Genomic DNA, 27,101 nt, shown 5'->3' with positions numbered 1-27,101 from the left:
AGATTTTAGAGCATGTCATATTTCAATGATCACATGACGAATTTACGTCATGATGACGCCCAAAAAAAAAACAAAAAGCTGAATGTTCCTTTTTTTTTGTACCGGAACTCTTAAATTAACTGTTCTAAAGAACCGATTCGCAAAATGAGTCACTAGCGAGGCTTCCGGTGTCTTCACCGATGATGACGTCTTGCCTCAACGATCCAATCACAGTGTTAAACGATGATCTCTTTTTTTTGACGACTTGTTTTCCTTTCGAGGTAACCGCGGACTAAGATCGACACACTGCTACTTTTCTACCTCAGCAGCTGAAGATCTACATCACCGGTAATGTGCTGAACGTATATGCATGTATTAACATATTTGTAATGTCTTTTGGTTCCGTTAGTGTTTAAACATCACTGCACTTTGTTTGGATCCATAACGCATCTGTTTTTATAAGCGTTCCAGCTGAGCTGTTTGCATAAGAACAGAGAGTGCTAGTGTTTTTAAACCGATATTCTGCTAATGTCAGCTCTTCTGATTGCTCGCTGCTGTTTTCCAGTGATGTCGGATGGGGTGGTGCTCGGCGGTGATGGGAACTTCAGCTCTCTCTGCCCGCACGGGATCGAGTGGATCTGGTATGGACTGGGTGAATGTGCTCAGGATGGCAGAGACATCGCCAGTGTTGTTCTCGGACTGCTGTCGATAGTTTGCTTCATGGTGTCTTCACTACCGTGAGTAGGCCTACGGTTGTGCTGTTGCACTCTGTATGGTGTAGTTTTGACATAATGGATATAAAATTCATTCAGGCACAGCAATAATTAAGATTTCTTATAAACGTTCAAGAATTTGGGAACAGGTATGATTTTTTTTTAGGGAAAGTAATGCTTTTATTCAGCAATGGTGCATTACAATGACCAAAATTTTTTTTTAAAAATCTATTTAAAACAAAAGCTGTTCTTTTGAACATTCCATTGGATAAATAATTCTGAAAAATGCATCATGGTTTACACCAAAATATTAAACCGTACAAATGTTTTCAACAAAATTTGATTGATTTCTGAAGGATCATGTGACACTGAAGACTGGAGTAATGACTGCTGACAATTCAGCTTTGCATCACAGGAATAAATTACATTCTACACATTTAACATTTATTTTAAACTTAAAATTAAATTTATGCATTTAGCAAGACTCTTTTATCCAAAGCGACTTGCAGTGCATTCAGGCTATCAATTTTTACATATCATGTGTTCTCTGGGAATCGAACCCCCAACCTTGTGCTTAGTTGCTTGCTAACGCAATGCTCTACCAGTTGAGCTAAAGGAACACTAAATACATTTAAAAAGTATTAGTATTTTACACTATTACTATTTTGTTGTATTTTTGATTAAATAAATGCTGTTTTGGTGAGATATTTTTCAAAGCATTACTGGCACCCAAACTTTTGAACGGTAGTTTCTGTGTGTAGAGGGACACATTTTGCACATGAGAAATGATGAGCTCATACTGACTGTTACTGTAGGCAATACTACAGTTCCTGCAAGACAGGAAACATGGACAGCGCTCTATCGATTTGGTTCTTGTTATTTTGGCTGGCCGGTGACTCGTGCAATCTCATTGGATCGTTCTTAGCTGATCAACTTCCACTACAGGTAAGGAACAATTGACACATTCTTTATTTATCGCTTTAGATAAAATATCTGCTCAATGAAAGAAAATTAACCCTAATTAATATTTTTTTTATTTTTATTAAATGATTCTAATTTTGCTACAGTTTGAGGCCTGATTTTATTATTATTTAATTACTCTCATTTCTCCTTTAGAAATACACTGCAGTCTACTACGTCCTGGCAGACCTGTTAATGCTGTCAATGTACACTTACTATAAACTAAAGAATAAGTCATCGAGGGGTGAGTTGGAAATTATACTTCACTAGTGACTAGGGACATTAGGATAGGCTCTATGTAATTGGTTGCTTTCGAGACTTATCTTGCATTCATCTATTTTTGTCTTCAGGCACACCTGCTTTTTTTTTATCTATTTGAATCCAACTATGTTGCATTAAATGTGCACATACTTGCATTTATATAGATAAACACACACACACACAAACAAACATACACGCATATATATATATATATATATATATTAAAAAGCTTTTTAATTAGTGTTGTTTATATTGAATATAATTGATTGAATATTTTAATTGTCATTATATTTTTATTAAAATATATTGTTTTAATACTAAAATGAAATACAAAATATCAATAAATATAATTTATTTATATACTTTTATAGTATTATAGTATTAATTTATATTTTGTATTTAATTTTTCTTTGAATATTTTCATTATTTATTTAAGTTTAGGTTTTAGCTTTGTTTTATATTTCTATTTTTCTTTTCTTTTCATATAAGCTTTAGTTGGAATAATTTTAGTACTTAAACTTTCATCTTTATTTCAGGTCTTGAAAAGTTTTATTATAGTAACGGTGATAACATTATTCAAGAATGTCTCTCAGTGTCCCATCTCTCCGTACATTACTGTTTATTCCTCTGTGACCTTCAGCTTTCACAGTCTGTTATAAGAATGTGCTGATGCCTGAAACGCTAATTCATAGAAGCGTCTTTCTCCTCTGCAGCCAGTAACAGCGCATTGCTGAATGCGGTCAGCGTGCTATGTCTTCTGGGAATTTCATCGTCCCTCCGTAGCCTCCCTCGCTCAGCCCTAGAGGAACAGATGCCTGAGGGGTTCAAGGGTCGGGCGCTGCTGGCCGTGGAGGGGGACAGCGGTTCGGTGCAGGTGAGTTAAGATGAGATGCACTTCACTGCACTTCACATGTGATTTCAGCATTGATTTGAGACTCAGTTGTTTTTGTGTTTTTCAGCCGTTTGATACAAAGGAGATTATAGGCTTTGTCTTTGGCTCAGTATCTTCAGTACTGTATTTATGCTCCAGAGTGCCACAGATGTACACTAATGTAAGTCTTACTGCATGTATGTGTTGATGAATTGCACTAAATCTCTCCAGAACATGTTCAGGTAATATGTCACCACGAAATCATGAGAAAGACATATTAATTTATTTTACATTAATAAATGCATTTTAATATTAATAAGCTATATATTTTAATAATAAAACCAATTTTTTTTAGGGCTAATCAGATTGTTTCCAATAAAACAATTTCTTGACAGTAACTTTGTTTTTCTTTTTTTTTTTACGTTTTAAATGTGAAAAAAAAGAAGAATATGTAATCTGTTCCTGCTCCCCATCAGTGTGTTTAAAACTTGTGATTTTAGAAGTTGTCACAAGTAATGGTACATTGTTTTCTCTTTTGCACTGAGCACATAATGTGTTCATTGTTGTGTTTGCAACATTATTTCTAATATTTGCAACAGTATTTTTCATTAGTTGGACATTAGATCTCACAGAAGGGGCCTTGCAGGGCCAAAATCCACTCTTGAAATTTGCTGGAAATGTACTCAATCTGTTCTACATCTTGGATGGCATGAGGGTGTTTATTTATTGGAATAGATTTGAAGAAATGTAGCATTCCAACACTTGCTCCGAATGGATCCTCTGCAGTGAATGGGTGCCGTCAGAATGAGAGTCCATACAGCTGAGAAAAACATCACAATAATCCACACCACTCCAGTCCTTTAATTAATGTCTTGTTAAGTGAAAAGCTGTATGTATTGTAAGAAACAAATCTATCAAGATATTTTAAGCTTAAACTGTTTCTTCTGGCCAGAATATGAGTCCAAAATCCCTAACTCTTCCTCCAGTGGAAAAAGTCCATCTCCTGTTGTCTTCTCACACCAAAATGTTTGTTTAGAACTGAATTGGACTGTTTTTCTGGTAAACTCTGCTTGATCTGTGCATATTTCTCTTGATTCAGGTGAGACTACGTTTTCACAGGAGAATCAATATTATAGATAGAGGACTCACATTATAGCTAGAAACAATGGTTCAAAATGTCTGGATGGATTTGTGTTTGTACAAACACACAGCTCTTTGGTTCACAAGCTGTTAATTGATGGACTGGAGTTGTGTGGATTATTGTGATGTTTCTATCAGTTGTTTGGACTCATTCTGACGGCACCCATTCACTGCAGAGAATCCATTGGTGAGCAAGTGACAATGCTACATTTCATCAAATCTTTTGTGATAAAAAACTAACTCATCTACATCTTGGATGGGCTGAGCGTGAGTACATTTTCAGCCATTTTCACTACTCCTTTAAAGTCTCTAAAAGTCTTTTATTTTGTTAATACAAAATGTAAATTCTTATTTTCTACATGTTTAATGTTGCTTTTCATTGCAGACATCATCTGTGTTAATGCAGTGAATGACTACATTTATTATTCATACTTTGCATGCTACATATGCATGCAGAACTTAAGTACAGGTATTTCTTCTTGGTGTAATTGAAATATGTCTTGCTGTCCTTCAGTTTCAGAGGAAGTCAACAGAGGGCGTGTCTTTTTTCCTATTTGCTCTGGTGATTCTGGGAAACACAACATATGGCATCAGCGTGCTACTGAAGAACCCAGATCCAGGACAGGGAGAGGCCAGCTATATCATACACCACCTCCCCTGGCTCATCGGCAGCCTGGGAACACTCTCACTTGACCTTATTGTATCCTTTAAAGTCACGTGTTAGCCACTGAGCTGTTAATGAGGTCACCGATTCCCAACACAGTCCTCTAGAACTAAAGACATGACATTTCTAGATGCATCATCAAAATTCGAATTTGGAGGATAAAACATGCTCATGAAATTTGCATGAAATAATGTACCGTAATGGACCTAAAACAGGCTTTATTGTAATATTAATTTAATGTAGCCACGGAAGGATAAAAGTTTTTGTCAGATACACACTAGGATTATTATAGTAAACCAAAACAAACAAACATTTCTCGGTGCTTTAAAATGAAAAATATTGACTGAAGTAAGAAAATAAAAATAAATGTGTGTGTGTGTGTATATATATATATATATATATATATATATATATATATATATATAATTTTTGATGAAGAATATTTTTTATTTATTTGTCTTTTAACTTGATTGAAACCTGAAAATAAAACTATATTTAAAAAAAAAAAAATTAAACTTGCAGAAAATAAAAATATAAAAACTAATTCAAATGATTAATAAAATATCAGTGATGCTAAAATAAAACGCTGAACTATGAGGTTTTCTCAACTTTGTTTAACTGTGTTGAATTACATTGATTAGTTGACATGGTTTGTTTTGAAAACATGCGGTCAACGGTCACATGACTAATGTTTTAAACAATATTGCATAAATGCTGGGGTCATTGTATGATTGACATTCTGGATCACTTGAGGTCACACATATTGACGAAACTCTTGATTGCTGCCATAGCATCCAGCTGTGTTTTACATCACTGAAGCCATGTGTCTTCCTTTCATGTGAAGCTCATTTGTCATAATCTCATGAGCACTGGGCCTGGTATAGTTTGAAATTATTTAGTCTTTTTCCCTTGACACTTTTCTTTAGATATCCGTACAGTTCATGATGTACAGCAAATCTCCTCGGGATTCTGCAGGGGGAGATGAAGAGACCGCTGCACTTCTCCATAACTGAACAATTCCCATTCCTGCTGTGACTGGATGAAATGCTGGAGAGCTTCACATTTCCACAGCCACAGCTGACAGACAAGAATCCCTTTTTTCCCCTAATAGTTTTATCTAGATTTTATTCAATAGGTTTTATTCCTAGAAGTGTCAGTGGTTAAGTATATTTTTGTCTGATGGTAAATAGTTAACTTTCTTAATTGGTTCAATATTTGGCACTAAAGGGACTTATTGAAACACTTTTGTAATGTTTGTACTGTACTTCAGAATTCAGATTTTTTTTTTTTATATACAATGCATGCAATCATGTGTTTTTTTTTTGTTTTGTACAGTGGAATGAATGCTGCATTCGGCAGACCTAGTCTTGACTCAAGGTTCCGTCTTAAATATGTGTACTGTACTAATGTTAAAAGGCTGTTTTTGTGCAATCAATTGTCAAAAATGTTTTGACGTTGTAAAGATGTTTTAAATTTTTATTCTGTGGCCTTTGATTTGATTTAGCACTGCACCTGTCATTCAGTTGGGTACCTTTATTGAAGTTCTTCTTTACTTTGCCTGTTTTTCTTCTTTTTAGTTCTGTATCACAGCACAACACTCACTAAAGATTTGTGTTTTTCTGAAGCCAAACATGCTCGAACGTTTTCTTTTTTGGTGTGGACAATCAATTTGTCTAAATCTCATTCATATTTATCTTTCCAAACAAATCATCAACATTAAATAGCTTTTTGCTTCTGTAATATCGTGAATGAAAAGAAAAATCATTATGAAATCCTATTATTTGCTATTGTAGGGTAAATTGTGATTGTATGTTAATGCAGCAATTCCCTTTCCATAGGTTTAAAGTCATGTTCTCATCACAGGAGCTTTTAATGGCTTTTTAAATTAAATTAAGTTCTATTTTATAACCTAGTGGGTTGCCTTTGCTGCCTAAATGAAATGGATCTCCATCACTAAGATTTATATACTGTTTTAGTATTTATTAATATATTGAATGGAAAATTGTGTCATTTTATATGCTTTTGTAATTGTTTTATTCTACAGGTTTAGTAACTTTATTACTGCACCTTATTCAGTTAGTTCATTTCATTCTTTAAAGGGTACACTTTCTAATATTTATATTTTGTCATTCAGTTAATACAAATATTTTAATAGTTTTAGTTAAAGGGATAGTTCACCCAAGAATCACAATTTTGTCATTATATATTCTCCCTCATGTTGTTCCAGACCTTTTAAAAGGTATTCAGAACAAAAATTCCAATATTTTTGATGAAATCCAAGAGTTTTCTGACCCTGCATAGACCGCAATGCAACTGACACATTCAAGGCCCAGGAAGGTAGTAAGGACTGTTAAAATAGTCCATGTGACATCAGTGGTTCAACCGTAATTTTATGAAGCTATGAGAATTCCTTTGTGTGGAAAACCCCCCAGAAATAATGACTTTATTCAACAATTCTTCTCATTATGTCATCTCTGCCATTCATTCATGTGACTATCACAAAGCCATTGGCAGTGTCAGAAAGCTCTTGGATTTCATAAAAAAATATCTTAATTTGTGTTCCGAAGATGAACAAAGGTCTTACAGGTTTGGAACCACGAGGGTGAGTAGTTAATGACAGAAATTTATTTGGTTGATCTTTCCCTTTAACAATAAAACAACATTGATCTCCATAGGGAGCAATTCTGTGTCATATCAATAGTGTTCATTTATATAGAAATATACAGTAGACAAACATGTAAAATTGGTCTTCCGACTTAAGTTTTTTTTCTTTTTTCTTTAAGAACACTCAGTGCATTATTGGATTCCCTTTTTTAAAAGATATTTGCAATGCTGCCTTTGAATTTAGCCAAAATCAGCTTTTTCTTAGAAGGCTTTGCAATTGTCCTGGGTAAATTTCGGAATAATGTTTGGGTTGCTTTTGTGCTACTGTTACCTTATAACACTGCCTATGTATTGAGCTCAGTAGGTTCGAAAACAGCCCCTATTTGAATTTCTTGGAAACATTTTTTTTGTTTCAGGAAGAACATTGTCTACCCCATGGTTCATATCAGCAGCCCTGTTGTTCCTGGAAAAACACATCTATGTTGTTTTTCCTCATTATAACAGTCGCTGTCAATAGCATCCTGTGAGTTAAGAGCATCAGGGCGGGATCTGCAACCCTCAGAATGTCCCCTCTGCCCCCAGTGAAGGACATGAAGGGCCCACCCATGAAGCAGAAGAGGGGTTGGGGTCTCTGTGCATGCGTGAGGAAGAGAGAGACAGATAAGGGGTTTTGAGTTGCGTGCCTGCAGCTGAATTGTGTAGTGACATGTGGGAGTATGTCGGAGTGGTTGTGAAACCCTAACTGAGCAGGGATGTTCTCTGAGGAGCGGCAGGAAGAACAGAGATAGTGTGCGCTCATCCATCAGTTAGATGAACTAGAGCTGTTTATAAACACTGGGCTGCTGGGAATGTTCTAATGAGCCCACTCATTCACATAGTGAAACGTCATTCTTTCACTTAAACAGCTCCTCATTCCCATCACTTCCCTCTCTGATTGTGTGCAACAGGTCCAAACCATTAAATATCGGTTCTTAACATTTTATGCCAGATTTGAAGTCGATCTTAAAAGCTGGACAGGACAATATTAAATTGACCTTTTTTGTATATTATCGACTTTCCGTGACCCCGTGTTTAAACTCACATGTACTGGTATGTGTTTGAATTAATGGTTTGTGTTGGAGGGAAGCGCTGTTTGTTTTGCGCATGTGTGTTCCAGTGTGTGTTTGGCAAGTGCTGTACGTCAGGGGCTGAACTGCTGTCAACATCACAAATGCAAGAGGCACAGCAAGCTGAGATCCAGCACACGCAACATCAGCGCTGGTGAGTACACAAAATCGGTTTTCTCTAGAAACATAGTGCTACCAGAAGAGAGTATTGATAAATTCTTAAAATATCAAATAACAATTATTTAATCTCTTTGTAAAAGTTTTTTTAAAACAAATATAGTTTATAATGGATGGTTTGGAATGGATTGTAAAGAAAAAGCAGCAGTAAGTGTCCATCATACATAAAGTATGCTTTGTTTGTAAAGCATCCCAGGATGCTTTCAGAAATGTTTTGTCTATCCATCTTTCTATCTTGGGGTTGGTTAAATATTTTTTTTATATTTATTTCTAAATATATTTAGAAAGTAGTTTCTTATGCTAACCAATGCTACATTTATTTTATAAAAAAAAAAACAATTACACACACACACACACACACACATATAGTGTGTATATATATATATAGTGTGTGTGTATATATATATATATATATACACACATATATATATATATATACACACACATATATATATATATATATATATATATATATATATATATATATATATATATATATATATATAGTGCAATATTATTACATTATTAAAAATCACTATTTTCTATTTTAATATATTTAAAAATGTAACTTATTCCTGTGATGCAAAGCTGAATTTTCAGCATCATTACTCCAGTCTTCGGTGTCACATGGTCCTTCAGAAATCATTCTATATGATGATTTGCAGCTCAAGAGACATTTATTATTTATCAATGTTGAAAACATTTGTCCTTCTTAATATTTTTCAGGATACTGTGATGCATTTTTAATGCATTTTTTTTTTCTCATTTTATCCCTAACACTAATCTTTAATGAATATAAATAAATAACAGCATTTACCTGCTGTAAAGTGTTTAAGTATTTTTATTGTCACCTTTGATCAATTCGATGCAAAAAATCCTTGCTGAATAAAATGATTAATTTCTTAAAAAGTGTAGTTAATATTATTATTATTAACTCTATAAGCAAAAAATAACATTTTGTTAAGTTGAACATGAATGTCTTGACATTTTGCAAATCAGTTTATACCTCTCCAACTTCCTTTGCTAAGTGACTAAAGTTTACTTCACACTCACACAACAAACATCATCTTTAGTTCTTGGCTTTGGTGGGTCAGTGTGAACATGACAGTTCTGTTTCTCAACATTCCAAATCTAACAAACAACTTAAGAATGTTTGAAATGTTGGCGTTTGTTGAGCAGCCATTTAGACATTCTGTTGCATGTTTATTCTGTCTGTGAGCTGCTACAAGGAAGTCAACATCGCAGACAGAAATCAATGATAAGTTGACATTTAATCAATACGCACTTTTTTTTTTAATAGACTGGACTGCTTCAACTGCGTTATCTATGTGGATACCTCACATGTTCATTATCGATGAGTTAACCAGCCTTACATCAGTCTCTCACGATAAACCACTGTTGATAATCATCTCCATTCAAAACATTAAAGCACCTCTGGACTTTAGTCCAACATCCCCCAAACGTCTAGAATCCGGTGTCCTGCTTAAAACTGTAAACACGGCCTGTCTATGAGCAGCTAGCTAATATCAAAAAAAGAGAATACGTGGGCAAATGAAAATAGCAGATACAGTGCTTTCTAGAGGCCTTCTCGCACAATACTTTCATCCAACACTTTTAAAAAGAAATGTTCATAAATGGCATCTATGGTTCAATGAAGAACCTTTGACATCCATGGAACCTTTATATTCCACAAGAGTAAAAAAAAAAAAAAAAAAAAAAAAAATGGAATAATGTTCTTCACACTAAGAAGAAATGGTTATTTTCAGAAATGTTCACAAAAAGGCTCTTTGGGGAACCAAAAATGGTTCTTCTGTGGCATTGCTGAAAACCACTTTTCGGAATCTTTCTTTTTAAGAATGAACAACTGTTATATGCTGAAGGCATGTTTATTTATATTGTTGCTATTTATGTTCTTGTGAAAACTGTGTGAAAAATGAATGGGTGTGCAAACCCATTGGAGCTCTGCTCCCTTTAACCCCATCTGGAATGAACCATCCATTGAGTTCAAAGAAGGTTGTTTTGTTAATCGTGCAGATTTTTTTTTGAGGAAAGATCCACAGTCATTGTGATGGATGGCATGGGAGAGATAGCAAAAAATTTCCCTCCCTTGGGTCTCAGAGGCACTAATGATATCTATATTTCGAAACTGCGAAACCGAGGTCAGTCTCTTTGAGTTGCTACCACAGTAATGCCATCGAGGATGTTCTATATCAGCTCAACGGGCAGGATACGAGAGGGTGCGTCTGAGCGTCCGTGTCTTAATTTGAGGAGTTTTCAGGAAAGCCTGCCCCTTCATGGGGTCTAAAGTATATCGGGTGGGAAGGTTAGATTCTTGTAGTCTTCAATCTTTTCAATGTCAAAGATTAACTGTATGACAAACAGAGCCGTGGCAAACACAGTGTGTATAAACACTCCCTAAAGCTCCAGAGATGAGCTGGATGTCACTCTGTCATTCCTCTTGGGAAACAGAGAGCGGCCCACATTGCCACACAGAACACAAAATGAAAGAAAATGAAAGCAGGAGGAATTATAGTTCAGAGGATCTAAGGTGTAGATTTGAAAGACCCCCATCAATAATGTGTATTTTTTATTTATTTTGCATGCATGCATGCTATAAAAGAATTCAGTATGAGATGCTGGTAACTGTACTATTGAGCACTACAGGATTTCTGAGAACTCGTGAGTCATGCAAGTGATGTTGAACTTTGAATGATTGCTCAAAGCATTAATAGTGAAAAAGTGCCTCGAACTTTGAATGATTGCTCAAAGCATTAATAGTGAAAAAGTGCCTCTGGAAAAAAAAAAAAGATATATACTGTTCAAAGGTTTGGAGTCATTATGATTTTTTTTTAGAAAGAAATTACTGCCTGTTCAGCAAGGGCACATTTATTTGATCAAAAGTGACAGCAAAGGCTTTAACATGTTGCAAAATATTTATATAACACATAAATGCTGTCCTTTCTATTAAACTTTCTATTCATCAAATAATAGAATAAACGTACAGGTGCTGGTCATATAATTAGAATATCATCAAAAAGTTGATTTATTCCACTAATTCCATTCAAAAAGTGAAACTTGTATATTATATTAATTCATCACACACAGACTGATATATTTCAAATGTTTATTTTTTTAATTTTGAAGATTATAACTGACAACGAAGGAAAATCCCAAATATAGTATAGTAGATTCATCATCAGCAGTATCAAAAATGTGTTAGTAATAAAGAGACTTGGTTAAGAGATGTAATTAAATATATATTTAAAAATACCATCTTTATGTTGTTTCAACATTCATTTGAAGGTGCAGTGTACAATTATGACAATATATTAATAATCATTTAGTCATGATTAATTACAGAAAATGTGTGATTAATTGTTATTATTATTTTTTGATTGATTGATAGACAACAAAAATGTTAACCTTTCATAGAGTTGCTATTGGTAATTCATTTTACTACTAAACATGCATTTAATTTCCCATAAAGAGATTGGCATGGCCCCCAACCCCCCTTCAAATTTTGAATTCTATGATCCGGCCCTCAGATGAAATTAATTGAACAGCCCTGCTTTAAATGGTAGCCTATATACAAAACATAATAGTTGCAGTTTATCATGTCATGTAAATAAAAAATGTGCTGAATATTACTACAGACACTCATTTTGCATTTTAACAAATGCTTAGTATTGTATCACAACATGCTCATGTCGCAAGAAAATATCAGCATAGTTGTGCTAACGAATTATTGCATGCAAATTATTAAGCAAAGCTTACTATTTCCCTTCTCTCCCATTCACAGAAAATGTTTCGCCTTGATTTTGTTCAGCTAGTCAGTTCACACAGCAATCCATATTACATACAGTATTGTTCAAAATAATAGCAGTACAATGTGACTAACCAGAATAATCAAGGTTTTTCGTATATTTTTTTATTGCTACGTGGCAAACAAGTTACCAGTAGGTTCAGTAGATTCTCAGAAAACAAATGAGACCCAGCATTCATGATATGCACGCTCTTAAGGCTGTGCAATTGGGCAATTAGTTGAATTAGTTGAAAGGGGTGTGTTCAAAAAAATAGCAGTGTGGCATTCAATCACTGAGGTCATCAATTTTGTGAAGAAACAGGTGTGAATCAGGTGGCCCCTATTTAAGGATGAAGCCAACACTTGTTGAACATGCATTTGAAAGCTGAGGAAAATGGGTCGTTCAAGACATTGTTCAGAAGAACAGCGTACTTTGATTAAAAAGTTGATTAGAGAGGGGAAAACCTATAAAGAGGTGCAAAAAATGATAGGCTGTTCAGCTAAAATGATCTCCAATGCCTTAAAATGGAGAGCAAAACCAGAGAGACGTGGAAGAAAACGGAAGACAACCATCAAAATGGATAGAAGAATAACCAGAATGGCAAAGGCTCAGCCAATGATCACCTCCAGGATGATCAAAGACAGTCTGGAGTTACCTGTAAGTACTGTGACAGTTAGAAGACGTCTGTGTGAAGCTAATCTATTTTCAAGAATCCCCCGCAAAGTCCCTCTGTTAAAAAAAAGGCATGTGCAGAAGAGGTTACAATTTGCCAAAGAACACATCAACTGGCCTAAAGAGAAATGGAGGAACATTTTGTGGACTGATGAGAGTAAAATTGTTCTTTTTGGGTCCAAGGGCCACAGGCAGTTTGTGAGACGACCCCCAAACTCTGAATTCAAGCCACAGTACACAGTGAAGACAGTGAAGCATGGAGGTGCAAGCATCATGATATGGGCATGTTTCTCCTACTATGGTGTTGGGCCTATTTATCGCATACCAGGGATCATGGATCAGTTTGCATATGTTAAAATACTTGAAGAGGTCATGTTGCCCTATGCTGAAGAGGACATGCCCTTGAAATGGTTGTTTCAACAAGACAATGACCCAAAACACACTAGTAAACGGGCAAAGTCTTGGTTCCAAACCAACAAAATTAATGTTATGGAGTGGCCAGCCCAATCTCCAGACCTTAATCCAATTGAGAACTTGTGGGGTGATATCAAAAATGCTGTTTCTGAAGCAAAACCAAGAAATGTGAATGAATTGTGGAATGTTGTTAAAGAATCATGGAGTGGAATAACAGCTGAGAGGTGCCACAAGTTGGTTGACTCCATGCCACACAGATGTCAAGCAGTTTTAAAAAACTGTGGTCATACAACTAAATATTAGTTTAGTGATTCACAGGATTGCTAAATCCCAGAAAAAAAAAATGTTTGTACAAAATAGTTTTGAGTTTGTACAGTCAAAGGTAGACACTGCTATTTTTTTGAACACACCCCTTTCAACTAATTGCCCAATTGCACAGCCTTAAGAGCGTGCATATCATGAATGCTGGGTCTTGTTTGTTTTCTGACAATCTACTGAACCTACTGGTAACTTGTTTGCCACGTAGCAATAAAAAATATACTAAAAACCTTGATTATTCTGGTTAGTCACATTGTACTGCTATTATTTTGAACAATACTGTACCTCTTTTGATCATGTCATTCTTGAATACTTCATTATATTCTAAATGATTTTTCCCAAGCAGGATGCATTCCTGAATCAACATCCTTGATGTTTTATTGTTCCACGACTAATTAGATTTTTAGGGTTACATATTAAGAGAATTTTGTTCAAATATGGCCCCCTAAAAATTTGTATTAGTCCTGGAACAATATTCCCTTCAAACAACCTACTTGACAAAGGGGCTTAGCAATATAGCCTTCTGCATGTGTGAACTGGCTAGTTGAACAAAATCAACACATTTTCAGTTTCGTTCATGTTAGAGAGCTTATTGTTTATGTTCACATGGAACTGGGGAAGTGAAAGCGAAAGTTTTCTTTTACACCACTGCTGGAATATATCAGTGCACTGGAAATTGTGTGCAATAACTCATTGTTCACAACAATGCTGACATTTGTTTGCAGCATGAGCATGTTCAGATACAATACATTTTATTGTGTACAAGAAGGCATGTTTATTTATATAAACATGATATATATCTTCTCACAGAAAACTAGTATATTTAAATTTTTCTATTGATTTTTTTCTTACAGAGTAGGGATCTCCTCTAAGTGATAGTTAATTGTAAGAGCTGGAGTTAGGAAAAGGCCAATTTTCAAATAGCTTTGGATAAAAGTTCTTCTCAATGTCAACTTGGTGATGCTTTGCACTAGTTTCTGAGCCACAAAATTGCTCCCTGGGGAAGTCATTCAGTAAACAACCAAAATAGCCGCTCGCTTTAAAGTGTATTGCAGGTCCTCTTTCCAGTTACTAGACAAGAGTGCAAGTTTAGGTATGTTCACACAGCTGCGGTTGAATGCTGGGAGTCCGCTACAGGCCAAACCTGTTGAAGGCGTTTTGGATGGACTGCTCTTTGTGAGGCCTTTTCTGTGAAACTCATGCCAGAGCAGCTGTTTGGACACACAGGCCTTGTCTCTCGTCTAATTCTCACAGTCAATGCTCTTCAGATCGTCTCAGAGCCCCAGAGGAGCACAGACGGAGATCTCTACAGCCTTTGCTGAGTTCTGTCATAACCTTTTCGTGACAGTGATGCCTAAAATAACTGGTCTTTATCTGGGGTTGGAGGGCTTGCTGAAGAAAGGTTTGAAGGCATTGGATTCTGATCTTCAATCAGGGTGATTGAAAGCTTTTGTGCTCTTTTATAGATTCAGACACTCTCTGTGAAGAGCGAGAATCCAACTGATCAGATGAGAGAGGGGACAGATCCTGAGATGAGCATGTCGGTCAGTGGCTACCTCTCTGCATCAGACACGTATGACATCACAGAGCCGCCACAGTACTATGGTAAGATTATGCGTAACTATATGTAAATCTGTTTATTATAGAATTACAATGTTGTTAAAATGATAGTTCTCTCATTTTGCTTTTTTTTCCGATCCTGAGATATTTTGGAAAATGTGTGTTTCGGTCATATGATGAAAGTCAATGGGGACCAATGTTGTTTTGGACCCCACTGACTTTCATTGAATCAGTCTTGTTATTAATTACTAAAATGATAAAAAAAAACATATTCCCTTATTGATGTAATTACTATATAATTGCTCAAACTTAAAACTAAATACAAATTTTAAAAAGTGATAGAAATATAGAAAAACTGAAAATGTAAAAAAATATAAATATAAATAAATAAAAAATATTAAGAAATGTGATAATAGTATATTATAAGAATATTTAATATAGTATCTTATTTTTTTGTGGCACTGTAATGTAAATAAAAAAAAAAAAAAAGGGTGTCCAAAGGGTGATTGGTCAAAGTCTAATTTTGGTTTTGTCGTTTAACTCACTGTGGTGTCTAGAAGGACAGTCAATGATAGTATATAAGCAGGCTCTCGTCAACATGAATGTTTATGAAAAACTCCAGTGGTGTACAAACAAGACACTAGCACCGGAAAGTTATGCTCTAGCTGTAACGGGACATAAAACATCTGTGAGAAAGACAGGATTGAACGCAAGTAAAGAGACCACCACAATGCAGAGGGATATTTATGGATGACATGGAAAAACAGAGATGGATTTGCAGGAATTGGTTGGATGAGAGAAGATTTCTACTCAAATATAAGTTTTTCTCATGTGAAATATTTCATCCATTTATTTGCTTGTTGTCACTACTAGTTCTAGAGTGTCTGTCAAGACATAAAAAAAAAAAAAAACCTTCTTTCTTGTGCAGATGTGATTCAGAAATGCTGCCAGTTGTGACACATGTTCCCTCTATGGGGGAACTCAAATTTAAAATCCATCTTCACAACCTTCCCGTCGACAGAGAAAACATCAGGAAGGCTCTGTTCCGTACGGTTCTAAAAACCCCATAAGCTACAAGGCAAATAACAACCATAAACAAAACTGTAACCTCTTCAGCTGCATCCTGTTTCCAGAGACAGAAAAGATTCAAAAGGTCTCGCTCTGGGATTTTTTTATTACGTCCCAAAGGCCTCATAAAAGTAGTTAGGTAATTTGAGAATCATGTGAAAAAGGAACATATTTCTTGTGAATCGTTTCGTTCATCAAGATGTTCTTCAATCATTGCTGCAGATGTTCTTGTGGATCCACTGAGCTGCTCTTATCAGGAACCAGATCTACAAAGTCCTCTCTATGGCCAGCAGACATTCAGTCATGTCAATGTGCAGTTTTCAATGTATGGAGCGCCAAATGCTCAAGCGTGCAACCCGCCGTACCCCTACAGCCATCAGTGTTCTGAGTTCACCTGTGAACCAGACATGGAGGTCCAAAGCCCAACAAGAGGGAGCACTGTCGGTCTTCCAGTGCTAAAAAGACCCAGGATGGGCCACGGAGCTCGAGTGAAGGGCCAGGATGAGCTGTGTGTCGTCTGTGGAGATAAAGCCTCAGGATATCACTACAACGCCCTCACCTGTGAGGGATGCAAAGGTTGGACGATCACAATAGCACTGAATTTTAATGCAACGATAATCCATGATGCACTTCTTGAATTTACATCGTTTACTAATGCCAAAATCAGTACTTATAAGACTGCATGTAATAACTTGACGAAAACAGTTTTCTCACCTGTGTTGCCATATTTCCTTTGGAACTAAGAAGTGGGGTGGGACATATCTAAGATATTGTCTCTTTAAAAAAAAATTGCCAATAGCGGTGAACTATGACTTGGTACTTGCTATTGCTAAATTGCTTGGATATATAAGAGCACTAATTTTCAAACATTTGGGGTCAGTAAATTTTTTGGGGAAAATCAATTATACTTTTATTCTGCAAGCATAAATTAAATAGCTCAAAAGTGATACATTTATAATGTTACAAGAAATTTCTATTCAACTTTCTATTACTCAAATAATCCTAAAAAAATCAGTTAGGATACAGAAATCCTAATGTAATACTAAGATTTTTTTTACACAAATCAAGAAAAAAATAAGCAGCATAACTAAATGTACTAGCACCAAATTGGCACCATATAAAGCATATTACAATGATTTATGAATGATGTAATGATTCATTTTGCGGCTTTGCCATCAGGAATAAATTAGATTTTAAAATATAACAATTATTTTAAATTGTATTAATTCACATCGTTACTGATTTAACTGAATTTTTGATCAAATAAATACAGCCTTGGTTTTAAAAGAAGTCTTTTCTCCTTATCAAAAAAGTCTTACCAACCCCAAACGTTTTAAACAGTTGTGTGTCTCTTAGGTTTCTTCAGACGCAGTGTGACTAAAAAGGCAGTGTACCGCTGCAAGAGTGGTGGAAGCTGCGAGATGGACATGTACATGCGGAGAAAGTGTCAGGACTGCAGACTGCGCAAATGCAGAGCCGTCGGGATGCTGGCAGAGTGTGAGATTTACGCAAAAACTCTTCACAAGGTTTTCTGTCATTTCTGGGGAAGCCGATAACGTCAGATGCTACTTCACACAAAAACACTTCAAATCTAATTGGATGTTGAGTTTGCATAAAACACTGTCAGCATTAGCTGATTGCTGGTGTCTTTTTGTCAGGTCTGCTTACAGAGGTGCAATGCCAGTCGAAGAGACTGAGGAAGGGTTCCAAGCACCGAGGACACAGTGGGTCAACAGGAAGAGCTGAGGACGAATACTCTGAAAGCAGAAGCGTCTCGTCCACCAGCAGATTCACCACTCGGGTAAAGCTCTCTTATTTTATTTAGCCTGTCCAAGCATGAAATTAGAGTTTTGGTACGATTTGAAGCCTGTTATATTAAAAAAATTCAGAGCTAGTGTCTTGTCTTCAAAATGCTGTTTGCAGGTATCTGGTTTCTCCAGAGAGCAGAGATGCATTCTGAATAGAATTGTTGAGGCTTATCGCAGGTACATAATTCAAGACAACACGCACTGCCGGGTATGTTTTTTTTCTTTTCATTAAAAATGAAAACACACATACTCCACTTAATATATCATAAGATATCACTCTTTTTCTTTCCCCAGGTGCCTCTGTGGTCAAGTTTGACAAACAATATAGATCTCACACCTCCACAGGCGGAGAAGCTTTTGCAATTTTTAAGGAGTGTACCTGGTCAGTGTCTTCCAACTTCTCTCAGTTTACACCACACACCTCTAAGCGCATCTAATTTGTGGTCATCTGTTGTTTAGGGTTTGAGCTTTTGGATGGTTCTGACCAGAACACACTTCTGTCCAGCTCTTCAGTTGAGGTCATGTTCCTACTCTTGGCTCAGCAGTTCTCAGAGAGCAATGGTAACACTATTCATTATCACATAATCTGCTTGTTAAGTCTGACATCAAGGGTCTTTTTTCAAAAGCAAACAGTGCTAACAATAACTTCAAAATATGCTGTATTACTAAATACATAACAACATATTTTTCTGAAATATATAAATGCAAGTGTGTGTATTTATATATACATAATAAATATACAAATCATGCATTCAAAAACGTTAATTTTGGATGTGATAAACCATTAGAGAGCACTAGTTAAAATATTGGTGTCTAGGACAATGTGTGTTTTTATAAGCTTAGCTAAATTGTGTGTGCTAAAAATTAATTGTGTTTATAAAGCTTTGATAAAATTTTCATTTGAAATGGAAAATTCAACACATGACTGCTATGTTTTCTATCACCAGCTTTATACCCAGCAAATCCAAATAACTCAAACCCCGATTGGGTGAAAACTTTAGAGTCCAAGACTGGGGACAGCCACAGGACACTGACACACTCAGGTGATCTATGATCCACAGTGAAAAATCTTACAATATGCAATGCAGGAAAATCTCACAATATGCAATGATTAATCCTCAGTAAGATACATCTTTAAGTCCAAATGTCTAAAGTGTTTGTCTCTGCTAATATTGTGATTTTTATTTTTATTTTATCTTTGCTAAGGTTTGAATGATGAGTTCTCGAGGTCTGTGGTAAATTTCCTCCACAGCATGGTGACTATTGCAGTAACTGAGGCTGAATATGCACTTCTAACAGCGACCGCAGTGTTATGTTCAGGTCTGTGGATTATGATTAACACAATTGTGACTCATGTCATGTGATGTCACCATATTCAGAACATTCATTTATAGGCCAGACAGCAAATGCTATCATAAAGATTCAGCTTAAGCACCTCAAAATACAATTTCTTTAGAACTGTTTCCAATGACCTCCATTTTTTCTGTGTTGTGAAGCAGACAGGCCGTCTCTGCGTGCGGTGGGCTGCGTTGAGAACTTACAGGAGTTTGTTTTGGAGCTCCTGTCCCGAGCTTGCTGCTGCTGCAGTCAGGGGACGGCACAGGACCCACGACGCTTCGCCAGGCTCCTGGGACGGCTGACAGAGCTGAGAACACTACGACACAACCACCTCACCCTTCTCCCACAGCAGCCCTGGGACATGCAGCCTTGAGACAGCCTTTAGGGAGAGAGATTTATGACATATGATCTCTGTTGCAATACACTTTTCATTTTTGCCCAGAACAATATCCCAGGTCAGTGTACTTTTGGTTACCCGTGTGCAAACATAGTTTAATAAAAAAACAAAAAACAAACAAAAAAAAAAACAATGTAAGCCTCATTTCTTATATGCATAAAATAAAAATGTTAATGTTTAATGTGTTTTAGGATTTCTTGCTTTTCATTTATTTTGTAATATATATGATTTTGTATTTATTGTTCTATTTATACATTTTTAGACCCATGTTAATGATGTGCAATAATTTTCTCCAGAAGCTTCAAGCTTCTCTTTTTAAATAACATTTTTATAAATAGTGCCTTTTGGCAAAATTTGTCATTTTGAATCCAAAATGTCATTTAAATGATTTGTGCAAACCCAATGCAGAGTGTGGTTGCAAGTGTCCCAAAGATTAATTCATCAACACACGACCACTTAATAGTTGTAGCTTTAATTATATTTTTATTATGTACTTTAATGATTTATAATTAAATTGTAAGTACACACTTAGGTGATGCTTTGGGTTATGATTCAAAGTAGTATTTGGTTAAACCTATTGCCTCACAATCGTATAACGAAGTGATAGGATTGTGACTGGTACCCCTTAAAAATAGGTGCATGGCTTCATTTTCCTACAAATAGGAATTATTCATTTATAACAGCAATGTTTGTCTGATGTTTAACTCCTAAGTGTTATCTGCTATTTAAACAGGTGTTGCTAATCTATCATACGCAAGCCAGAGTAAGACCTGCAACTGCTTTAATTTCCCTACGACCACAAATGAAACTGATACAGTGGACAACTCAGCATATGAATGTTGAACTGTTCAAATTCTAAACTGAAGCAAACATTAGAGGGCTGTGTTACAGAGATACAGCGTAACGGTTTCTCCTTTTCTTAGATTTCACAACATCAAAGAAACCTCGGAACAATCTAGTAAATAAAATTAATTAATCTCACAAAGCTGAGGTCTAACGTTATATTGTTTAGTAAAAAGAGGGAACTCTGTGATACTTTTTCAGTTATTGAGTACTACACTAGTTATTAATAAACTAGATTATGTATAGGCTTGCTTACTATTATTTAACACTTAAAATATTGATTTGTAAATTCATCAAATTAAATGCATAACTTTGAATGAAAGAAAGTAAGGTTAGAGTTTATGGATGAGCTAATAAACCACTGATGATCATTGAGTTTGATTAGCTCACTTGTGATCTTTTCAAATTGCTAACAGAGACCTGGGAGATTAGCTCATAGGCATGTGTGTGTGTGTTTCCGATATAAATATTATTTTAATGTGGTCTGTGACAAGAGCTGTTACAATAATACACATCTGGATAGAATATGCTGACATCACCTTATGGAAAAGTAATCATACTGCACGTGTTCTTTCATCATCAGTACTGATTCACTGCTGCCCCCTACAAGTACTCAAGCGTACACTACAAAGAAGATGGAATATCATATTTCAGGAAAACGTGAGCATCGGTACAAGAACAAGAATTTTACAAGACGATATATTCTTGATTCAGTTACCTCACCTCAAAAGTAAAGTGTTCCTGTAGCTCAGCTGGTAGAGCATTGGGCTATTAAGCACAAGGTTGGGGATTCGATTCCCCGGGAACACATGATAGTTAACAATTGATAGCCTGAATGGAATGTAAATCGCTTTGGATAAAAGCGTCTGCTAAATGCATACATTTAATTTAAACGTTTCTAATGTTATTTAATGACGCATAATTTACGTACCACGTGACCCCTTACAAAATACACACGTTTGAGCAGACACATTTACCACAACACGCCATCTTTAAGAAAATATGTGTCCCCATACTGTTGTAAAATGTAAGCGTTAATTTGTATACAAATGATTCTCACCTTTTTAAATTTCGTCAGAGGCTGTTTGAAAACCATTAAAACACAGGGGGAAAAATCCCGACTCCGCCCTCCTCAAAGTCGTCAGCCAACCCGATCTCGTCAAATCCGCGCGTTCAAGATGATTGACAGATAAAAAGGGTTTCTGATTGGTTGCTTTTCTAATTGGCAAAAAACGCGCGGCGCTCTTGTAAGCGACGCTTTTCTCGATTATGCGGAATAAACAGTAATAGTGATATTTAATGATAGATATGTGATAAGATAATTATGTTTAAGCAAGTTTTTATAATTAGCTTTCTTTGTCTGGAGAAATACTCTAAGATGTAAAGTAAATCATTATGAATTCATCTTATTCAAACCATTTATATATATATATATATATATATATATATATATATATATATATATATATATATATATATATATTATAATTACCCAAACAACAAGAAAAGTCTTGGTTAGTCAGTAGTACTGTAATATTGCAACCAGAAAAATAGCCTACATGTATTATTAGGAAATCTAACATTCCATCAGAGCTTTACAATGTTAATTATATATATTTAAAAATGCAACAGGTTTAAAATCAAGAAAAATTGCTTATGATCTTAATCCATCAATATATTAAGACAGCCACGGTAGAGTTTCAATAGAACATTTATTTCCCCGTATGAGAAAATACTGTTTGAGACCGGTTATTTGGTGGGTAGGTAAAATCTGCTGTTTGTACAAGCTTAAAATTTCTTAGAGGTTCCATCTTATAAACGGTGAACAAAAGCTCCACAACTTTCTACAATAAATACAAGGTTCTGTGCTTGATGGTGAAAAGGGAATAACAGCAAGTATACAACATGTCGTCATCACCATCCTTCAAACTTTTCACCGTGAAATCTTAAAAAGAACTGAACCAGGATCTGAAAGCACATGTGAAGTTAGATCTTAAAAGCCTATGCAATAGTTTACCATCTTAAATAAGAGATCTGCTTTCCATCTTGAACCAATATAATTTAATTCATTTATCTCTTTACGGTCCATAAATAAATTACTTTTCTGTATCAAAAATGAGAATATATATTTAACCACAGACAACCGTGAGTTGGTACATATACACATACATACACGATCGTATGCCGTTAATGTACATATATATGCACACACTCACACCATCCGCTATCAAAGACAAGCAGGATACACTACATAGGAAGTCAGTTCCTCTGAAAATCTTTTTACATGTATATACACAACCTTCATGTCTTCATTCCTCCAGGCAATTTATTTCACAATAAACAAGAGAAAAAAAAATTAAATTAGATACCATATGATAAAAAAAAAAAACATATAAACAAGTGTCTTTACAATATACAAGAAGTGGTTTTTAAAACTTTAAAAAGTAAAAAGCTATCTTAAGAAAATGGCAGTGATTCATTCAAACGTTTATATTCTTTAAGTTCATTCATTTAAAACACATTTTTCAGAAATTAATTGCTCTGAACGTACCCAAACGCTAAAACTCTGAGTCTATGTGTCGTTTAGACTCATCATCACCATAAAGTGACACCTCATAAAAACGAATTATTTGTAGAAGCCACCGCACTTTCCTGTCCTGAATCTGAAATGACTGAGAGGGTTGTGTCATGAACACATGGATAAACTAAACTGAACTGAATGATCGGGGGTCTAGTACCTGGTGCACTAACCAAATGGCTCTCAGCCCTCCTTAGAAAGCCCATGTGAGTGGTACGTTAGGACAGATGTGGTTGGCGTTTCTGTTCTACATGTAGTTGGAGCCGACAAAACCATGATCTCCTCGAACTCGGCTCAAGTGGATTATAGCTCGGTCGTAGGCCACCTGCACGGACTTCCGGATACTGGTTTTCTTGCCCTCCATCATACGCAGTTTATCAGCCGTGTCGTCAACGCCAAGAGGGATCACTTTATCTCGTGGCAGCCACTGCCTGCAGAGACATACGCAGGAACAGAAAACTCAGTGACAGTTCCTTCTGAAACCAGTAAAGCCAGCAGATACTATCAATGGATATCTGAAAATGCAAAGTCTGGAGGATAAAGCTGAAGTAAATCCCCAGTGCTGTGCTCACCAGGTTCGTTTGTTGTCAAAGAAGAGAACCAGGAAGAGTTTCTCGCCGGCTTCTTCTTGTCTCTGCTCACCAAGGCGCAGCACGTCAAGCGGAGGCACAGGGATGGGAACTCCATTATGCAGAAGACCCTCCTGAGGCATGTCTGGATCTATGATCTACAACATAAGAGCAATTCAAACCATTCCTTTAATATTTGAACGTCAGTGGTTTGCTTTAACACTGCTCACAACCCAAAAAAAACAGGCTATTTGGTGAGAGAAAAAAAAGGACGAATGGGAAGTTGTGAATGAGGGATTTGTAATGGTGTCCAAAAATAAAATGCGTCATAGAAGAGAGGTAAATTTTAATAACATTTTGAAATAGCATGGACTAATGCAGGGTTTTTCCAAACTGGGATTTGTGAGTCAACAAAGGTGGTAATAAGTAATAAAAATAAAAATTATTATATTCAATAAAATAAAAATGATTCAAAACATAAAAAACAATCAAAATAAAATACTTAAGTGTTTGCTGATGGAACTGCAGTGAGTTGATAGAATGCTAATTAATTAATTCCAAAAAATTATCAAATTTATTTATTTATTTTATGAAAATAAAATGTTAATATCAGTACAAAAAACGAAATATAACAAATAATAAAAAAGGTGAAAAAAAAAAAGTTTACTAGTGAAGCAAGTTGATGAAAATAATAGACCATAAAAATTATATACGTAAAATATTCTATTATATTTAAACAAAAACAAATCAAAATATAATAAATAATAGCAGTCAAAATAAAACACCTATGACATTTTTTTTTAATGACAACTCTGAAATATTAACAAAAAAAACCCATTGATAATCCCTGTATTGTGAATAATAATTCATAATCAGACCCGGAACATGCATTAATGATGTTAAAAGGGTAACTTTTGATGTCAGGCCTGTCCCATTATTGTGAAAGGCTGGCAGAATTCTGAAGCCAAAAAAATCTAAAACATTTTGACTGGTATGCTTAACCTAAAATAATTGAACCAACATGTTGTATTCATGTAATATGAATGTAGAGCGCCCTCTCTCACCAGAGCAGGGTAGGACGGATATCCTCTGCTTTTGGCCCACACCAAATCCAGAGGTTCAGGTTCAGGCACATCACCGTTTGACAGAACATCTGCATAGAACAAGGATTGTAATATCCACTTTGGCACATTTTTTTTTTTTTTTTTACAAATACACTGACATTTCATAGGGATTCATTTCTTACCAGTCCCAGTGTAGTCAGAGTCTCCGTTAACAGTTTCTAAAAAAGGGACTTTGGACAAAGCAGGTTTCCCTCTGCTCTTTTTAAGGGGTGAGACACTGAAAGCAAAAAATGATCAGTTAACTGCACATCAGCTATATGATGCAGAGAGGTTTCAGGTTTTAGTTTTTCCTCTTACAGTTCTCTCAGAGTCGGAGATGAGCTGCATTCTGAGTCAGAGCCGCCATCTTTGTGCTTTCTGAATCCGTTGGTGAGAGCTAAATAAAAAAAAAAAATAGAGAAAGGGGTGTTTGAGAAAGGTTTCATTACTATAAAGTATCCATACCACAATTTCAGTTCGTCATGAAAAAAAGATTGTGCATGCTTTCTAAAATGTAAATAAATAAAATGAAATGTTATCCCTTCAAGGTCTCCTCCCATTTATGGATACTGATACAAAAGTGAGTTTGTTCTGGTATGATATTACAACCATAAGCACATTTACATTTTGTTTAAGGCATATAAAAACCCACAGGGGTGACAACAGTTATTTACAAGTAAATAAGACAGGGTTACAATTAGAAGCTTGATGGTTAAACATTAGAAAATGAAGAAATTATAACAAATATTATATTATTATTGTACATTTTACAGCTGGACAATAAAACATTTATTATTTTTCCTTAATACTTGTAGAATATATTTGTACGATAGCAATATTTCCTATTTTGTTTAATATTTTGAAGCAATAATAAAAATTATTATTTTACATAATGATGTTGTGCAAACCTGGAACTTTCACCAAAACAGTTTCTAACAAATGCATTTTCATTTTCAAATGGAAAATCTGTAATAACATTTTCCACCAAAATCATGGTGCCCTATCACAAAATAATTTCAAATGCATCATGTAAAGCAGTTGTTTTCTTCACCAGGCTCTAGAGTGAGTCGAGGGGGTGTTCTCTCGCGCTCTGGACTGCAGCTGTGGCTTCTTGCTCTCTGTTTGGCCGGGGTTGATATGGGCGGAGGTGTTGAAGGTTTTGGCTGGGCTGAGGTTTCAGTCTTGATGGTGGCGGTGCAGTTGGGTGTGCGTGCAGGGTCTGGGTCAGCGCTGATGGCCTCCTCCCTGCTTCCGTTCTGCATCTGATTGTCTCTCTCACGCTGGAGCTTTGCTCCATTTTTTGCTTTTCTGAAAAGGACGGACGTCCGCCGGCCGACCCCTCCTGTGGCAGGCCGGGTCGGTGACTCTGTGGTGGAGAGGCCATTGATTAGTTTGTTCTCAGGCGGGCGGTCCTCAGGTTTGGTGCAGCTGTTCACAGGGGTGGTGTCCGAATAGGCCTCTTGGCTCTCAATGTTGAGTTTGAGGCGCTTAGGTGTGCATGGGGATGTCCTGGGGTCAGATGTCATGGGGCGGAGGGTTGGCGGTTCTTGGTGGGTGTCTGCTGGTGGAGGGGACAAAGCCAGGCCTGTGGGTTCCAGCATGGGTGGGGGGGTTGATTTACAGTCATCTAGATGAAGAACAACAACCAGATGTAAAAAAAAAAAGTTAATTATAAAGTTAAACATGATGAAAGTAACAACTTGCGAACCTTGAGTAAAGGCCAGTTCGCACAAGGATGGTAACTATAACAATAGTGAAAAAGTAATAGTTAATTCTAAATTTAAAAGAAAAGCACACCACACCACAACTATAACAATAGCCATGTTTCCATCCAAAAATGCTATTTTAATTTAAGCTTAAAACTGGAACATTGCATAAAACATTTTGCGAATCAAGCACCGCTTCCATTTTACGATCCAAAGAGAACAAAATCATCACTTCCTGATAAACTGGCACTAAATATCACTAAGAAAAGTAGGAGAAGACATTGAATATAATAATTTTCATATGATAAATTACTTGTGCCTCAGACCGAGCAGACAAATCAATAAATGCTGTCATTGCTGTCAGAAGTGGACACCTGCTGTTTGGGAATGCAGTTGTATAATTCAGGCATTTCAGAACGATCAAAAAAACATTTCGAATGCTGTGCAAT

General features: G+C 35.9%; 3 protein-coding genes across 12 annotated transcripts in view; 2 read left to right on the top strand and 1 right to left on the bottom strand.

Moving 5' to 3' along the window:
* LOC127963310 (lysosomal amino acid transporter 1 homolog) overlaps positions 1–6,218 on the top strand; it is a 278,938-nt gene extending 272,720 nt beyond the window's left edge. Inside the window, exons 2-9 of one of the 6 annotated variants that reach the window (XM_052563155.1) lie at positions 261–327; positions 545–716; positions 1,508–1,637; positions 1,809–1,896; positions 2,627–2,787; positions 2,873–2,965; positions 4,439–4,624; positions 5,515–6,218. In XM_052563155.1, the coding sequence (XP_052419115.1) occupies positions 547–716; positions 1,508–1,637; positions 1,809–1,896; positions 2,627–2,787; positions 2,873–2,965; positions 4,439–4,624; positions 5,515–5,601 (915 nt within the window). In that variant the 5' untranslated portion in view covers positions 261–327; positions 545–546 and the 3' untranslated portion in view covers positions 5,602–6,218. The remainder of the gene's footprint in view (positions 1–260; positions 328–544; positions 717–1,507; positions 1,638–1,808; positions 1,897–2,626; positions 2,788–2,872; positions 2,966–4,438; positions 4,625–5,514) is intronic. The other 5 variants (XM_052563161.1, XM_052563160.1, XM_052563159.1 and 2 more) reach the window with 5 other exon arrangements.
* LOC127963305 (bile acid receptor-like) overlaps positions 1–20,034 on the top strand; it is a 244,412-nt gene extending 224,378 nt beyond the window's left edge. The window contains exons 1-11 of one of the 5 annotated variants that reach the window (XM_052563141.1): positions 7,998–8,452; positions 15,149–15,287; positions 16,533–16,886; positions 17,667–17,807; positions 17,969–18,111; positions 18,234–18,326; positions 18,413–18,500; positions 18,578–18,679; positions 19,066–19,161; positions 19,325–19,438; positions 19,618–20,034. In XM_052563141.1, the coding sequence (XP_052419101.1) occupies positions 15,191–15,287; positions 16,533–16,886; positions 17,667–17,807; positions 17,969–18,111; positions 18,234–18,326; positions 18,413–18,500; positions 18,578–18,679; positions 19,066–19,161; positions 19,325–19,438; positions 19,618–19,829 (1,440 nt within the window). In that variant the 5' untranslated portion in view covers positions 7,998–8,452; positions 15,149–15,190 and the 3' untranslated portion in view covers positions 19,830–20,034. Of the gene's footprint in view, positions 1–7,985; positions 8,453–15,148; positions 15,288–16,170; positions 16,450–16,532; positions 16,887–17,666; positions 17,808–17,968; positions 18,112–18,233; positions 18,327–18,412; positions 18,501–18,577; positions 18,680–19,065; positions 19,162–19,324; positions 19,439–19,614 lie in introns of those variants that run through there. The other 4 variants (XM_052563139.1, XM_052563142.1, XM_052563140.1 and 1 more) reach the window with 4 other exon arrangements.
* A 2,355-nt stretch (positions 20,035–22,389) lies between these two features.
* LOC127964225 (bromodomain and PHD finger-containing protein 3-like) lies at positions 22,390–26,602 on the bottom strand. Its single transcript, XM_052564368.1, has 6 exons — positions 25,998–26,602; positions 25,265–25,343; positions 25,090–25,184; positions 24,908–24,996; positions 23,847–24,001; positions 22,390–23,705 (listed from the first exon to the last, which is right to left on the bottom strand). Exons 1-6 carry the CDS (start codon positions 26,545–26,547, stop codon positions 23,522–23,524), a joined length of 1,152 nt encoding a protein of 383 aa, XP_052420328.1. The 5' UTR covers positions 26,548–26,602; the 3' UTR covers positions 22,390–23,521.
* Positions 26,603–27,101: the final 499 nt, after the last annotated feature.

The sequence above is a fragment of the Carassius gibelio genome, chromosome B8 (genome assembly GCF_023724105.1).
Source record: "Carassius gibelio isolate Cgi1373 ecotype wild population from Czech Republic chromosome B8, carGib1.2-hapl.c, whole genome shotgun sequence".
In the NCBI taxonomy this organism is placed as follows: Eukaryota; Metazoa; Chordata; class Actinopteri; order Cypriniformes; family Cyprinidae; genus Carassius; species Carassius gibelio.
Note: the sequence above shows the minus strand (reverse complement) of the source record. Positions and strands in the feature narration are given on the sequence as shown.